The sequence below is a fragment of the Conger conger genome, chromosome 6, assembly GCF_963514075.1.
Source record: "Conger conger chromosome 6, fConCon1.1, whole genome shotgun sequence".
Taxonomy (NCBI): domain Eukaryota; kingdom Metazoa; phylum Chordata; class Actinopteri; order Anguilliformes; family Congridae; genus Conger; species Conger conger.
In genome coordinates this window covers 52,605,730-52,623,603 of record NC_083765.1, presented here as the reverse complement: position 1 = coordinate 52,623,603, position 17,874 = coordinate 52,605,730, and the positions used below count along the sequence as shown (strand labels likewise).

The 17,874-nt window shown below is 46.2% G+C and overlaps 1 protein-coding gene across 3 annotated transcripts; it reads left to right on the top strand.

Moving 5' to 3' along the window:
• The first annotated feature begins 5,189 nt into the window (after positions 1–5,189).
• fbxl22 (F-box and leucine-rich repeat protein 22) lies at positions 5,190–14,110 on the top strand. 3 transcript variants are annotated; one of them, XM_061244492.1, is made up of 3 exons: positions 5,190–5,849; positions 9,424–9,487; positions 12,158–14,110. In XM_061244492.1, the coding sequence occupies exons 1-3, from the start codon at positions 5,515–5,517 to the stop codon at positions 13,646–13,648; spliced, it is 1,890 nt and encodes a 629-aa protein (XP_061100476.1). In that variant the 5' UTR covers positions 5,190–5,514; the 3' UTR covers positions 13,649–14,110. The 3 variants fall into 3 exon arrangements, with proteins under 3 accessions (XP_061100476.1, XP_061100477.1, XP_061100478.1); XM_061244493.1 differs by having other exon boundaries at positions 9,424–9,510; positions 12,158–12,654; XM_061244494.1 differs by lacking the exon at positions 9,424–9,487 and having other exon boundaries at positions 12,158–12,654.
• The last annotated feature ends 3,764 nt before the right edge of the window (positions 14,111–17,874 follow it).

Sequence of the window (17,874 nt, the reverse complement as noted above, 5' to 3'; positions counted from 1 at the left end):
CTGATGGGCCAGTAGGGGGAACTCTTTCCATTGGAAGAAGTGAATGTGCAGCATAGTGATAGATCAGGGACGGGCCAGGCGGGCGATGTCCGTTTATGCATTTCAGGCCAACTTCTGCTCTTAATTATATAATTAGCCCAATGATTTACATGATCTGTAATTGTTAGCCACATTCTGTGAGATGATAAATGTTGTTGACTTGGAGCATTTTATTGTGGCTTAAGTTACTCCAGCACTGGAGTGGCACACCCCTGGATCGATGATGCTGAGATTTACCCCATTTACCCTGGCTCAATCAGCTAATTAGACATACGCAACGTCACTGATTCACTCGCAAATTAAACCGCAATAAAATGCTATAAATGACAGATCATGTAAATGATTGGGCTAATTAAAGAATTAAGAGCAGAAGTTGGTCTGAAATCCAGAAACTGCCATGCCAATCCCTGTTCTAGACTAACTGGCAAGTCCTGACTCAAGTCACTGTGTCCATTAAGGAGCCGATGGTACCCTTAGTACGGTATGTTCACATTCTGTTAACGCCGGGGTCCACAACCCTGGTCCTGGAGAGCCGCAGGGTGTGCTGGTTTTTGTTTTCACCTTAAAATCAGCAACCAATTCAGACCCAAGAAACAAGGTGATATGAGTTAACTGTGTAATCAACTGCTATCATTGATCAATGAAGTAGTGAGTTGCAACGAAAGCCAGCACACCCTGTGGCTCTCCAGGACCACGGAATGTTCCGTGTTATCACTTTACACTTCTGCTTTGTGTAAGGGTTCACAGCAAGGACTGAACCATTTCAGGATTTTGTGGCAATTTCTGCTCTTTAGTTGGCTCAATTTAATTTAACTAGCTCAATCATACTGCATCTTGGGTCATTTGTATCAGCAGCAGCTACAGTCACAGACTGCAGGTGTGTCCTAAAATTTTTACTGATCCAGTACAGGAGTGAAACTGTGTTGCAATTCCTCTAAATAGCCCGTTTCCTGAATTGCATGAAAACCTCACCCGGTTGTTTGGGGAGGAGAAAAAGAAGTTAAGTTGCTTTTTGATCACAAACAAACTAAAGCAGAGTATCTTGCCCTGAGCCCATTATCGCTTAAAGGCTTTGCCTTTTGGACCATAATGGATAAGATTGCAAAACAGATCCTCGACCTGAACTCCTATGCAAGTCATAAGACAAAATATGAGGAGTAAGATTATAAGGGAAGGGGGTGATACTTTGGTTACACTGGAGTGACCCATTTTCGTTTCAATTGGTGTAGGAACACTTGTGCTTCATATTTATGTTAATGCAACGGCACAAGAGAAAAAAAGCCACATCACGCCATATTCAAGATTCCTGGTTTTTATTAAAGCAGCATTTACACTGAGGGAACCCTTCCAACCACCTGCTCTAAACCGCATTCACCAAACCAAAGCACTAAGCTTGGCTAAGGTGGCCCACCTGAACCAGCAATCATCTGAGAATCACCAGGGAGTGTGGTGAATGGAGAAGTATAGAGAAGTACATGTGTCCATTAGAACTGCACTTTGGATGCTAATCGTACTGTAACACTATTATGCACAGACTTGGTTCTTGTCATTTGTCAAGAATAATCTTTCAAGCCTTTAACAATCTCCCTTTTAGGTCTAACTCAGCAACCGATTCAGACCCTAGAAAGCAGGTGAGATGAGTTAACTGTGTAGTTAACTGCTTTAATTGGTCAATTAAATGCTAACAACAAAAGCCAGCGCTGCTTGCGCCTCTCCATGACCAGGACGGGTCTACATGCTGGTTTTTGTCCCAACTAATTGCCTTCATTTTAATTTTCTGACCGCTCTACATACTACATTGGTTCACTCCTACACTTGATCACAGTAAAATCTTTAGGATTCCCCTGCAGTCTGTGACTGTAGTTGGTGCTTACATGCATATCAGATTTAGACACGGCTGAGCTAATTAAATGCTTAAGAGCTGACGTTGCCATAAAATCCTGAAAGAGATCGGCCCTGGCTGTGCACCCCTGGCGTAAGGGGAGGAGAGAGGACTAAACACACAAGCCACCAGATCTCTGCGCTGAACACACCACAGGAGAGGAGCAGCTGGTTCCCATGGCTGCCCCAGCAGGGGGGTGGGGTCACACTTCCTTGTTTTCGATTGAGTTTTCGCCTCAGCTGTGCAAGACGCTGGTGTCACTCAGAGCAGGCCACACCGTGCGGCAGTGAAGCCACAGACCATGACTTGTGTTTGGTGCCACATGGGACAGGCAGCGGTCTGGTGTGACAAGCACCAGCCCTGGCATAACTGGATCATGTGTTTGGTCCGCCCCTGCTCTCTGGGCAAAGAATCAGATAAATAAAGCTAGGAGGATGTGTTGTCTCTGTGTGTGTGTGTGTGTGTGTGTGTGTGTGTGTGTGTGTGTTCATTTAGCTGTGAATGTGCACATTTATGAATGTGTGTTTACGTGTGCATGGTTGCATGTGCTAATGTGTGATAGTATGTGTGTGTATCCAGATACACAAAAACAGCTCAAGCTAGGTTTTTAAACAGATGGTAGCTGGTAGACCAGTTCAGACCAGCTCCCAGCTCGACATGGTTTAGCTGGTTGACCAGTTCAGACCAGCTCCCAGCTCGACATGGTTTAGCTGGTTGACCAGTTCAGACCATCTCCCAGCTCGACATGGTTTAGCTGGTTGACCAGTTCAGACCAGCTCCCAGCTTGACATGGTTTAGCTGGTTGACCAGTTCAGACCAGCTCCCAGCTCAATATGGTTTAGCTGATTGACCAGTTCAGAACAGCTCCCAGCTCAACATGCTTTAGCTGATTGACCAGTTCAGACCAGCTCCCAGCTCGACATGGTTTAGCTGGTTGACTAACTAGACCAGCGTATGACCGGCTTAGCCATCTCAATTTTCAAGTTGGTCAAGCTGGCATAGCTGAATTTTACAACAGGGTATGTATTCATGTGTTTCAGTATGTGAATGTGTTTGTGTGTGTGTGTGTGTGTGTGTGTGTCTGTGTGTGTGTGTGTGAGTGTATGTGAGTGTGAGTGTGTGAGTGTGTGCGTGTGTGTGTGTTTGTGTGTGTGTGTGTGTGTGTGTGTGTGTGAGTGTGTGTGTGTGTGAGATTGTGTGTGTGAGTGTGTGTGAGTGTGCGTGTGCGTGAGCGTGAGTATGTGTGTGTGTGTGTGTGTGTGTGTGTTCTCAGTATTGCCTGACTGACATTTGGCATGTCCCTTTCCTATGCTCTTTGTAGGGAGGTCAGAGTGTTCTGTACAGTCCACTCCCTAGTTGTGCATGTACTCAGAACATCCTGGGGATGGGGGGAAACCATGTGCCAAATATTCTCACTATGACGATACTGATATTAAAGGCACATTTTACATCTTTTACATCCCTGATGCTGGAGAAAAATGACAAATTTATGCGTTAAAAAAAAAGGATTTCTTCTTTTTATTACAAGGTGCATGCAGGCTGTAGCATCCACAAAAACTACAATATATGCTCCAAAATAATCATTCAAAACAAATCATACACTCAGTGAGCATTTTATTGTCATCCACTTAGAACTTCGACATGTATTCAGAGATGCTCTTCTGCATAACACTGTTGTAATGTGTGGTTATTTTTACATTACATTACATTACATTACGTGGCATTTAGCAGACGCTCTTATCCAGAGCGACGTACAACAAAGTGCAAATCAATCACAAGAACAAGTGCAAAAGTAGACCTGAGAGGACAGTACAGTTCCGAGTCCTAGTGTAAACATACAGAAATTCAGAACCCTTGAAGAGTACAATCAACTTTCAAACTAGCATACCACAGTTGGCAGCTAGAATACAACAACAGCCAATAAAAACAACAATACCTATACAAGTAACGATATCTATACATAAGTGCCATTACGGTCTAAGGCTAATCACAGTGATTGTGAGTTGGGGAGGGAAAGGTGTAGCCTGAAGAGATGGGTCTTCAGTCTGTGCTTGAAGGAGGTCAGAGACTCTGCCGTTCTGACATTCACCGGGAGGTCATTCCACCACCGTGGGACCAGGACAGACAGGAGTCGTGAGTGTGAAGTGCAGGTGTGGCGAGGGGGAGGTGCCAGATGGCACGAAGTGGCAGAACGGAGGGGTCTTGTTGGTGTATAGGTCTTGATAAGGGATTGAATATACACACGGGCTGATCCTTTAACTGCCTGGTATGCGAGCACCAAAGTTTCAAATTTGATGCGAGCCATAACAGGCAGCCAGTGGAGGTTGCTGAGCAGGGGGGTGACATGGGAATGTCTGGGAACATTGAATACCAGACGGGCTGCAGCATTCTGGATGAGTTGTAGGGGTCTGATAGCAGATGCTGCAAGGCCAGCCAGCAGAGAATTGCAATAGTCCAGGCGGGACAGGACCATTGCTTATTTGTGTTACTGTCACCTTCCTGTCAGCTTCGACCAGTCTGACCCTTCTCCTCTGATTGCAGCTCACTGGATGTTTTTGGGGGTTTTTTTGCACCATTCTCTGCAAACTCTAGAGACTGTTGTATGTGTATGTGTATGTTTACCGAGGTACTCAAACCACCCTGTCTGGCACCAACAATCATTCCACGGTCAAAGTTACTGAGATCACCTTTTTTCCCATTCTGATGGTTGATGTGAACATTATCTGAAGCTCCTGACCCGTATCTACATGATTTTATGCAAAAAAAAACAATGTTGTTTGTATTGCGAGTCACTGTGTGCCCTGTATTACATTGGATCTGTATCAGACTCTAGTCTGTACATAGCAATATGATTCGATAACTACATGAATAAGTAATATAGTGCTCAGTGAGTGTACATACATTTCTCTTCTCCGAAGCATATATGCTAAACCACGCACAACTAATAAACCATACACACCTTAAGAATCACACACACACCCACACACACCTCACAAACCTGAGAAACCTCACAAACCACAAACTCAAAAGACACCATTTTAGCATTTTCCCTCATGCTAGTGGCCTGTTGATGCCACAGTAAAAGATTGCTGCTTACCCCCTCTGACGGCTCACTGCTAAGGGGTTCCTCCCTCTGTTGGTAAACAGCAGCCCTAGCGGAGGGTGTCAGAGGGGCTCACGCTGCCAGTTGTCTTCCCGAAATAGCCCCGCGCCCTGTGACCTTATATGTGCAGGGGAGCTCCTGGCTCAGCTGCAGGGGGGAGGCGGGGCAGGGCCTTGCTGTCCCACATCCTGGCTCTGTCTCTCCGTCCTGTAAGGAGGCCTCTTAGTCTCTCTCCGTCTCCTTCTTATTCCTCTTTCCTTCTCTCTCTTACTTTCTTCCTCTCTGTCTTTCACTCACGTTCACCTTTTTACTCTGCTCTTCCTCACAATTCTCGTTCTCTCTGTCTCTCTCTCCTCTCTCTCCCTCCCTTTCTTTCTCCCTCTATCCCTGTCTCTCTCTATCTCTCCCTCCCTACCGCTTTCTGTCTCTCTCTCTCCCTCTCTCTCCCTCTCTCTCCCCCTCTCCCTCTCTCTCCCTCCGTCTCTCCTCCATGCTGCTCACCCAGCTGAACAGGGAGTGCCTGCTCCATGTCTTCTCCTTCCTGGACAAGGACGGGCGGCGCAGCCTGTCGCTGACGTGCCGCGGGCTGAGGGACGTGTTCCTGGAGCCCGCGCTCTGGCCGCTGCTCCGCTTCCAGGCGCCCTGCGAGCTCCGGAGGAGCAACTACGTGCTGGGCCCCGCCCTGCGCCACCTGTCCGTGTGCTGGCACTCCAGCCGGGTGCAGGTGTGCAGCGTGGAGGACTGGGCCAAGACGCCCTTCCAGAGGGACATCTGCCGGAAGCACGAGAGGACGGTCAGCGCCTTCCTGACGCGCGTGTGCGAGAGGTGGGCCCCGTCTTCATCCCCCTTCCCCTTCTATCTGCTCTACCTCTCCTCCTCCTCCTCCTCTTCATCCTCCTGCCCCTTCTCTCTGCTCTACCTCTCCTCCTCCTCTTCATCCTCCTCTTCATCCTCCTGCCCCTTCTCTCTGCTCTACCTCTCCTCCTCCTCCTCTTCATCCTCCTGCCCCTTCTCTCTGCTCTACCTCTCCTTCTCCTCCTCCTCTTCATCCTCCTGCCCCTTCTATCTGCTCTACCTCTCCTCCTCCTCCTCCTCCACCTTCTCCTTCCTCCTCCTCGTCTTTTCGTTGCACAGTACTTTCTGTTTTTGTCTCCCGCTTTGCACACGCTTGACGTCAGATGTGTTTCCGCTTTTTTAAAGCTGCTTAATACCGTATCCAAATTTTAAGTCCGTAGACTTAAATGAGTAAGCTTCTGACCTTTCATGAACTTAGTAAGAGGATGCAAAGGAATGTGTTCACATAGCTGTGGCTACAGTAGCCTACATCATTTGCACCCTACAGCATAATATTTCAGGTGCTTTTTTTGTATATATGAGTCCCTCTAAATGTGATTATAGAATGGCAAGTGAAGGCATCTGGGTTCTTATTAAAGATTTACAGTCAGGTCCATAAATATTGGGACATCGTCACAATTCTCCTCTTTTTAGCTCTATAGACCACCACAATGGATTTGAAATGAAACAAACAAGATGTGCTTTAACTGCAGACTTTCAGCTTTAATTTGAGGGTATGTACATCCAAATCAGGTGAATGTTGTAGGAATTACAACAGTTTGTATATGTGCCTCCCACTTTTTAAGAGATCCAATATTTATGGACCTGACTGTATAAGAAAGTTAGCACAGCAGAGAGAGATTGGCGAGAGGGTGCTTGGTTCATTCCAGGCTGAGCTGTTGCATAAAATGCAGCTACTTTTAAAGGCTGACATTTTCAATTAATGTGTGGTTCTTTCTCCCCCCTCATGAATGTATGCTGACTGCAGGTCTGGGTGTATCAACGGTCATTTTAAAGGTACCTTTACCTTTAAAGTCCTTACCATACCTGGGCCAAATTAAATCCTGTCGAATTCGAATATGTAACAACCGTGTCTGCAGTAGAAGCCTATTTTACACATTGGGTTTGCGGAACACAGCTGTCCCAGCTTAATTCAATACAGATACCCATTGTCCGCGTGAACCTGTGTGTCCCGTCAATCAAACAACACGTGCAGAGAGCACACGGTGGACAACATTACAGCAGCGTACAAGCGCGTGCTCTGAGACTGAGCGACGGCAGCGTGGACATGAGCCACAGAAGGAATTGATGGGAGTACATGCCACTCCCAAATTCGTAAATAGGATAACGAATCAACAGCCCGATTTTTGAAAAGCAGGATTCACTCGCGGCGAGTGCATCTTAAAGATCTTAAAGCTGTTCCCAAACAAAAGCAAAATCAATATAATTCTGAAATGCGTTGTGTTGTCCCATTATTATTCCATCAAACAATTCATAGGGAGGGCCTAAATGCTATTTAAATGGATGCAATGGACGTTACGTGATATTTATGGTATGATATATAGTTAAAGATATAGAAAAGCTAAAATACCCATTCACGTATTTATTAAAAAAAAAAAAAACTTCTAACTTTAGAGTTTTCTTAGCCTGTCCAGACAATCTGTTGGTCACATATTATCGCGTCACTTTTGTGGAGTGCCTGGAAAGCTTATCTGACCGGAGCGGCGATGGCAGTGACTATGCAGAAACCAGGGACCCTTCTCAGTTCTCTGTCACATGATGGATTGCAGTGCTAGAGTTTTCTTCAGCCAAAAATAACTTGTGCACGCCAAAACCATGGGAACAAACCTACGAACCAACCTACACTTTTTATGTAGGTTAATGCTGCGAAGGTATAAATTAAAGAAGCGTAATGTGGTATTTTGGCCTCTGGCCAGCAGGGGGACCCAGCGGTTATGGTTTTGCGTCCTGTTAATGGATGAGGGAATCTATTGGCCATTGAAGTGGATGAAGCCCATGGTGCAGCCAGTGATTCACTTCATTTGAGAGAGAAATCTGGTTTTGGGTAGAAAGAGATAATTATGCATCATTTTAATTATTTAATAATTCATTGTATCCGTTGGGTCGGACTACACTCATTTTACTGCTGATTGTCATCACAGTGCCTGACCATAACGACAGAGCAGGGTATACTGTATATCACAGTGCACGGATTATAGAGAAAACATTGCACTTCTGTCTGTATGCTGACTTAGATGTGATCGTATTCCGTTATGTGTACAATCTACATACAGTGGGGTCCAAAAGTCTAAGACCACTACTGAAAATGCTTCTATTTTGCATTATTTTATCATTCAGTACAAATGTTTTTATTACAAATTATATTATCAGCATAACAATTTGAGTGAGAAGTTGAATCTGTGAGAAAAAAAGAAATCTCTGTATTTGGTATGCACTGAAGTTGTCTTGGACTATACCAGCATTATTTGTCAATGTTCCAAAGAACATCTTGTGATGTTACTGAATACTTGGCTTTTGTCAGTCTTCAAGTGTCCCCATCAATGTTCAAATTGGGTTGAGGTCAGGTGATTGTGGATTGTGCAGCACTCTTGCTCTTCTGTGGTCTTCAAGTAGTTATTGCATAGCTTTGTAACATCCATTTGTTTTAAAATTAATTTAAACAAAAAATCCTAACACCTTCTGTTTATTTCCATGAGATATTACATGATAAATAAGTCCCAGATTTGTAATTTAGTCAGACTTTTAGACCCCACTGTACACCTCCCCGACACAGACGGAGTAAACATTTGTAAACTGGTGAGTGCGGTGGTGTGTTTTCTTTTGATGTCTGTCATGTGTATCAATGCATTGCATGATGAACAGAAAGAAAAAAAATCCTAGCCTTCTGTAAGCAGTGGCAGGGTATGTGTAACCCTGCCAAAAAAATAAACGAAATGATTTGCCAGTGGTTATGGTCATGTTTCTGGCAGCTGTGTTGCACAAAGCCACAGTAGAGTAGGGCATGTGGATTGTCTGAAGTACTGTTTTCCATCCTGCACAGAACGGTGGCCTGAAATAGCACTCGTGTACAAAGGCCACGCTGAGCAGACATATTGATCTTAAAACCACCTTGCTCGTTCAGCATATTCCCTGTGTCCTTCTGTGTCATCAACCAAAAAACAAAACAAAAGCAAAAACAGCTCAAGCTAGGTTTTGAAACTGCTGGTAGCTAGTTGACCAGTTCAGGCCAGCTCACAGCTTGACATGGTTTGACCAGTTCAAGCTATGTTTCAGACAACCTACCAGCACTGGCTGGTTGACCCAGCTAGACCAGCTTCATGACCAGTTTGGCTATGCTGGTTGAAGTTTTTCTGTGATTTGCTTTAAATTATATTCACTCCAAAAAAATGGGCAAGATTTTACAGCAACTTTTGTGATGTTTATTTTCTTGTTTGGTTGAAAAACCGGATAAGCGTCTTGTGCAAATATATGTGTTATCAGACATATTTAAGAACTGGGACAGCCCTCTGTAGTGATTTGAATTCTCTTGTTATCTTGACTGCAGTCCTGCTGAGCCTACCAGTTGTAAACCTGTGATAGCACGTGTCTCCCTCTGTCGGACAGCAAAGGTATTGCACAAACAAAGAACACGGTAGGAAATTTGATAATAATAATAATTATAACTCACAGACGATTTTTTTTGGATTGTTGGATTTTATTCACTGCTCGTAGTAAACAAGACGTCAAGGATCACGAACAAAACATTAGCACAATTTCTTTAGTAATTTTCTCTTTATGTACTTCAACAGTAAAATGGTTGGAAACAATCTTAAAACGGTTTCGACAAAGATAAAAAGACGGGCTGTTTAAGTTTATTGCTATTATGTTATTTCATTACTCTGGTTTCTTCTCCAAAATGCCCTTAAGGTGATCTGGAGCGCTGAGTGATGTAATCCCAGGAGTAGTAAGCGTTTGTGCGTGTCTGTGTGCGTATGTACAGTATGTGTGTAGAGTACACGCGTGTGTATGTCCGTGTGCATCCCTCAAGGCTCTCTCAAGTTGCTAATCTCTGGGGGTGGGGGCAGGATGGAGAGGGGGCACTATTATGTAATGATGCAAGAGAAAGTGTCATTGAATCATTGCCATGCGCATATAAGAGTAACAAACTGAAAAAAATGGAAATAAAATTTCAGCTGGAAATGGAAACACTAATCTGTCAACCTCCGCATAAAAACGGACCCCCTTACTCCCTCCATTATATCACGGATATGACCCCCCCCCCCCCCCCCCGGACACACCCCTTCCTGTGATGGCACATGCCCCCATGTTCAGTTTGAACGTGTTTTCACCCCACACGTGGGTAAGAGTAGCGGGATTGCGTAACACTTTACGTAATACGCATCAGCCAGAGCTAGTGACACCCTTAAGCTTCTGCCATCGGCTGCGTGGACCCTCGTGTGGCCTCTCCCCACCAGGGGGCAGCACTTCCATTGCAGATGGAAAAAGCACAGGGCTGACGGCACATGAGAGGTCGTCAAAATCATCCTGGAGGGCTGCAGTGCCTGCAGGTATTTGTAGTTTCCATTCAATCCGCAGACAATTAAGGTCTTGAGGACATGATGTGTGCCAGTCAATAAATTAAGTCACTCGTGCTGAAAATCTCAAAACTGAAAGATTGCGGAGCAAAATATCATGTATCTGCCCAATGGATACCATACAACCTCATAAGCATTATGCCATGGAGAAGGCATTTTTGGATATTTCTTTTTAAAGCGCATGATTGCAACCCTGGTCCTGGAGAGTCACAGGGGGGTCTTCTGGTTTTGTTCACACTTTAAAATCAGCAACCAATTGAGACCCAAGAAACCAGGCGAAAGGAGTTAACAGTATAATCCCCCGTTTTGAGTGACAATGACAACCTGCAGATCTGTTTAACTTTTATCCCGAACAACTTACAGTTGATTAAACTAAGCAGGGGCCAATCCCCCTGGAGCAATGTGCAGTTAAGGGCCTTGCTCAGGGACCCAACAGCTGCATGGATCTTATCATGGCTACACCCAAGCTTGAACCACCCACCTTCTGGGTCCCAGTCACCTACCTTAGCCACTAGGCTATAGGTTGTAGTGAAACTGCCCTTGTTTTAATGCATGATACAGAGCAGGTTTGGGGTGTTACCTGTCTGATATCATAGCCTGTCCGATCCCCATAATGTCTGCATCCAAGCTTCTGTTGTCGCTGAACATGGCTATCCGTTTCACAAACAGTACCCCTCCAACAGTATCATTTACAATTTCCATTGGCACGTGGCTTAGTGCCATCTATCGCTCAGGTGCAGGCCTGTATGGACAGCTGCAATGTGATGCCACCTTCAGGAGTCAAGGAGGCATCAGTCTGTCATAGTGCCACTGTTACGTCACCGCACTCATAAGGGCAGCTCTCCCGGCAACAATGATCCTCAGTGGAAGAAGTGACGCTTGCTTCATTGTTATCTGCCTGGCACAGTGCCCGACATCAGCTTACAATGTGTGGGGGAGTGACAACACAACAATAAGTAAAACATTGTGCCACATAATGAAACCTTGTGCAGACGAGGAACATCTGCATCTGGGGGCAGGGTTAATCAATCCCAAATTGTTTCTGTTATGCAGACATCGACTGACCGTTCTCCGTCGGTTAAATTTCTTCAACCGCACATTTGTAGGGCAGCCTGTACCCTGACTGGCACCCGGAAGGTCGGTGGTCCAAGCCTGTGTGGCGATTATAGGGTCCGCACAGCTGTAGTGCCCTTCAGCAAGGCCCTTGCTCCACAGGGAATTGTCCCCTGCGTAGTCTGAACAATGGTTAGTTGCTTTGGATTGAAAGGGTCAGCCGGGGTGTCTCGGTGGCACAGCCTGCAGAGCACCATTCACATGCTCATTGCGAGCCACGGCGTTGGCCGTCCACCATTTGTCGCATGGCTTCCCCTCTCTCACTCCCATTCCTCCTGTCTCTCCACACCGGGGGTGTCAAACTGAATTCCCTGGGGGGCGCAGTGTCTGCGGGTTTTTGTGGTTTCCTTTCGATCAGCTGCCAATTAAGGCCTTGAGAATAACGCGTGTGGACACTTTAACCGATCAACGACTTTGAATTAACCACGGCTACCCAGAACTACCCACGGCTACAGCAGACACTGCGGCCCCTCCAGGACTGGAGTTTGACACCAATGCTCTACACTGTTATATCCAATAAAGCTGAAAATAATATCTTAAAAAAGGCATCAGTGAAATAAGAAATAGTTATGATAACTCCTCTTCCCCCAGCTGCCCCGGCTTGCTGTCCCTGACCCTGTCCGGCTGCGGGCACGTGGAGGACCAGGACGTGGTGCAGGTGCTGCGGAGCTGCAGGCGACTGCGTGGCCTGCGTCTGGAGAACTGCGCGCGGATCACCGACTGCGTCCTGCTCGCCGCGGTCGCCCACGGCGACAGCCTGGCCGCCGCGCAGGTGGACTTCTGCCGGAACGTGACGCACGCGGGCCTGCAGGCCCTGAGGGCCGGGCGGCCGGGCGTACGCCTGAGCGCGGAGAGGAGCGCGGGCATGATCCCCGACGGCAGGCCGCGCGAGAGGCCGAAGCTGAGGAGGGCCCTGCGCAAGGTCCTGCTCTTCTCCTGAAGAAGCTGCACAGCCAACAGCACACAGCCAACAGCACAGCCAGCACAGCCAACAGCGCACAGCCAACGCACAGCCAATTTCACACAGCCAACAGCGCACAGCCAACAGCACACAGCCAGAACAGCCAACAGCGCACAGCCAACACAGCCAGCACAGCCAACAGCGCACAGCCAACGCACAGCCAATTTCACACAGCCAACAGCGCACAGCCAGAACAGCCAACAGCGCACAGCCAACACAGCCAGCACAGCCAACAGCGCACAGCCAACGCACAGCCAATTTCACACAGCCAACAGCGCACAGCCAACAGCACACAGCCAGAACAGCCAACAGCGCACAGCCAGAACAGCCAACAGCGCACAGCCAACAGCACACAGCCAGAACAGCCAACAGCGCACAGCCAACACAGCCAGCGCACAGCCAACAGCGCACAGCCAACACAGCCAGCGCACAGCCAACAGCGCACAGCCAATAGTGCACAGCCAGAACAGCCAGCGCACAGCCAACATCACACAGCCAATAGTGCACAGCCAGAACAGCCAGCGCACAGCCAACATCACACAGCCAATAGTGCACAGCCAGAACAGCTAACAGCCGACAGCGCACAGCCAACATCATACAGCCAGCGCACAGACAACAGCACAAAGCCAACAGCCAGCTTAGCCGACAGTGCACAGCCAACACAGCCAGCGCACAGCCAACAGCGCACAGCCAATAGTGCACAGCCAGAACAGCCAGCGCACAGCCAACATCACACAGCCAATAGTGCACAGCCAGAACAGCTAACAGCCGACAGCGCACAGCCAACATCACACAGCCAGCGCACAGACAACAGCACAAAGCCAACAGCCAGCTTAGCCGACAGTGCACAGCCAACAGCACACAGCCAGAACAGCCAACAGCTGACAGTGCACAGCCAACAGCGCAAAGCCAACAGCGGACAGCCAACACAGCTAACAGCGCACAGCCAGAACACAGCCAATAGCACAGCCAACAGCCAGCACAGCCAACAGCACACAGCCAGAACACAGCCAACAGCACAGCCAGCCCAGCCAGCACAGTCTCTGGCCCTGAGGAACCATCAGGAAACCTACAGGAAAAGCAAGGCATGGCTGGAAACTGGTTTGGTTGGACTAACTTGAGAACCAATAGACTGGCTTCGGTCAATGAGTTGATCCCTGTTTTGGGAATAACAAGTGGTCACATCGTGCTTCACAGTTGGTTTGCTCACTACGGTGGACTACACTACACAGTTTACTTAACGTTTAAAAACCTTCAACAGGGACACTGTGGGGTTTATTTGAAATTAATGTTTAAATGTCTCCCTGTAAAACCTTCCTGTCAATTGGACATTCTGCAATACACATTATCATTGAATTGCAAATTCTCGAATCGGCACTGTACTGCTCCCACAGATTTTATAAGTCACATGTATTTATGTATTTTTGAATTTTCCACTTAAACTGTATTGGTGTTTTTTTACATTTTATTACAGTGTTCTGTATTTCATTGTTGAAATTTTATACATTCACCTTATATGCTTTTGCAAATGATACACAAGCATTAACAGGGACAAACCCTCCCAAGAAATAAATGAAGTTAATGCAACCGCGATGTGATAATTCAGGAGAACTCAACTTATTCAGATACAACTGAATTATTTCAGACACTAAAATCAACATTTTAGTCATTTGGCAGACGCTTTTAATCCAAAGCGACTTTCAACTGCGCAGGTTCTTCCACAAGTTAAAGCAACACATCCATAACTAGTAAAATACACTTGAAGTGCTGTTCTAAACATAGTCATCATAAGTGCAATTCTATGTAATTCATTTTATTTTTATTTTTTTTTGGGTTAGACAAGAGGGATAGGGATATCGGAAAGGGGGGGAATCAGGAGGAAAGACTAAGGTATAGTTTGAAAAGGCATGTTTTTAGTCTGCATCGAAATACGGGGAGGCATTCTGCTGTCCTGACAGTGGTAGGCAAGTCATTCCACCACTGAGGAACCAGAACGGAAAACAGGCGTGAACGTGCAGCTCGACCGCCAGGTGCTCGTAGTGAGGGAACCATAAGGCGACCAGAGCTGGCAGACCGGAGTGGTCTAGCTGGGGAGTAGGGAGTGATTAAGGATTGTATGTAAGGTGGGGCAGTCCCCTTAGCAGCCTGAAATGCCAACACTAGGGCCTTGAATCAGATGCATGCGGCAATAGGAAGCCAGTGGAGGCCAATGAGGAGCGGGGTGACATAAGCAGACCTGGGCTGACTGATGATCAGGTGGGCTGCAGCATTCTGGACCAGCTGGAGGGGCTTGATGGCACACACTGGGATACCGGCTAGGAGGGAGTTGCAGTAATCCAGGCGGGAAATGACGAGCGCCTGGCCTAGGAGCTGGGTGGCTTTCTCCATCAGGAGATGACAGATACGGTGTATATTGTAGAGACTGCAAGTAGACTATTGTAGTAGACTACAATACACTACTACTACATTTTCTCAAAAAACAACTGCTCCTCAGTTCTCCATTTCTACATCCTGCATTTATAGTTTCACAGTTGACTTTGCCATTCAACATTTTTAACTTTTTGTCTAAAGTTACGCAATATTTTGTATAGTCGATGCAAAACAAAAACCAGCTGCTGAAAGTGGGTTATATTTTCAGACAGCACATGTTGTTGACTCCCGCACAATGTACATATGTAAGGAAAACCATCTGTCTCCCGCCTGGCCGCCTGCAGGATGAGGGGAGGGAGTAGTCTGCCGCTCTTTGGCAAGCTTTACGCTGAGCAGTGACCTAATGAGCGCCGAGGTACCCTGAGGACGGCCTGGCTGCCGGCCAGAGTTGCGAATAGCGATACTTTTATGTAATGAAAAGCAGGGCAGTATAGAAATAGGCTGCAAATGGGTGTGTGTGTGTATGTGTGTGTGTGTGTGTGTGTGTGTGTGTGTGTGTGTGCAGGCTCCACGTGACCGTTCGTTCCGTAATTGCTGTGAGATGCGTCAGTGCAGGTCTTTGCCTGGACCTGGTAAGACTGAGTAGAAGTAACATTCTTTCTGTGTCCCAGTCCCAGTGTCGGGTGTAGGCGTTAAAGGTACAAAAGGTAATTTCGTACTTCTAACGGTCAGGAGAGGAATTGCAGCAACCAATACGCTCAAACCACAACACTGTTTATCAAGAGGGTGAATCAACATGTCAGTGAGCCCTTTTCAATGATAGGAAGGGATTTACAATGGTCTTATAACAATATTATATAACACACAAGTCTTACCTATTGTACCTTTAAGTCAGCCTAATTTGAAACAAGTATCAAGAAATCACCAATTAGGTTAGAACAACAGTTTTTTTGTTTTTTTGGTGAGGGAGGGGGGGAGGGGTGTACACATCTGTCTGCACTGTTGACATGTAGGCCATTTACAGGTACTTTTTCATGAAAACAAACCAATAACTCAAACATACTAAGTGCTCAGCTGTGCCTTACTTAGATTCAATGTCACCTATATGACATGTGTCAAAGCTATAAACCCAACTGTACAATACCAGTATAGATTTAGTCTTTGCTTGCATAAACTGTAGTGTTTACTTTCCCAGTGCTTGAGGGACAGTCCCTAACCTTAGGGGATCGGATCCTAGTATGGTCGATGGAGAGGCCAGATCAGGTGCGCATTGGACCAGAGGGTACTGGGATCCGTGTTACCAGGGTAATAGTCTCTGAGCAGCCCCTGGGTGGGTTTGGGGTGTGTCGAGGGAACAAACCTCCTCTCCCATCTTTCAGCGGTACGCCATCGCATCACGCTGCTTCCAGTGCTGTGTGTTCCTGTTTTTTCACCGAGGAAATTATCAATTTTGGTTTGGTCAAGGGAACCTGAGAGGTACAGTCCTGCAAAAAACAACAGAAAAATAATTTGTAGAGTGTGGAGGGTAACTGCTGGACTTCTGCTCTCACATAGGGATCCAACCAAACCTATGAAATGCTAAAAGCAAGGAATATTATGTCAGGCAATTAGGAAAAGATAATTACTTTAGCTGGCTCTGAATTTGAATCAGATTTTCCCCTTCCACACGACTGCTTATAAGCAGTTAAATTATTAGCCTATGGTTTTTATTTTTATGGGAGAAAAAAAATATACTGTAATTTTGTCATCAGGACAACTCACCTATGAAACACTGGCTCTACAAGTTTTGGCTGTGTGTGTGCTATTTTGGCAGCAGCATATCAAATTCAACTATGATAGTAGTGTGCCCCAACACATGAGCCCACACATAAATAACATGAATAAATCGGCACATAATATCAAGCAAAACATCCCACCGTGCTCACAGTCTGTATAAACGTGCTATGCTGGCCCAGTAACCCACTGAGATCTCTCCTGCCATGGCTAGCACAGATCTCAGTGGCTTTGAGAATGAGGAGGTCATTGGGGCACATCCGGCCGGAGTTTCAGTGGTGGAGACTGCTCATGTCTCTCCAGGAATGGTAGCGAACGTGAAATTGGCGGGGAAGTCTGAGAGAAGGACCAACTGACGCAAGTCAAAGCAGACAAGCAGCTGTGCATCAGTCGACAGCAAATATCGATCCTGGGAAAGTGCTGGTAGTTTCATTCAGATTAGTCAATCAAGAAATTGATAGAGAGGGATGCTATGGTTGTTGTTTCCTTAACCCCTTAAGGTTCTCTTTGCATTCATTGCTTTCTTCACGAGGCAATTTTCCATCACTATGGAAAAAGGATATACCGTATGAAAGAGTTCAAACTAATGGTTCTATCAGTATAACCTATTTTAAGATGCCATTTCTTTAGCGACAATAGTTCCTTATTTTGTTCATGTGGGTGGTAAAACATACTACACACACTACAATAAATAAGGTAATGTCAGTGTCCTTTTCATGAGAAGAAACCAAATGCATAATAGTTTTTCATTCTAAAAATGTGCTAGCTCGGAGAAACATCGATAAAATGTCCATTGTTTACTCAGAATTTCTCTTGAGGAATTATCATTGTCCGTTTCGCCATTGTATACTTCTAGAAAAGTAGTTGTACATAGAAATTCTATTATCTATGTTTTGTATAGGCTCTCTAGAACACGATGAGCCCCGGTATGCGTTATCCCCGTCCGTATGTAAGAAAATTCAGTACTTTTTTTTAGATCAAGGGATGTTTTCCTTCAACGAACAGCTGTACATATGTTGTGTGAGATCCATGAACTGACAGTTGTTTTCCTGAGATGTTGTCCGAGGGCCAGTGTACTGGGCATCACAAGGTGGTATCTGACAAGGTTGTTGGATTTTGGACTGATGAACTTGTGATCCAGTTTGTGGGGTAATGTCCCGTGTTGATAACCCCATTGATTAACCTGCTCCATCTGCCCATTGGA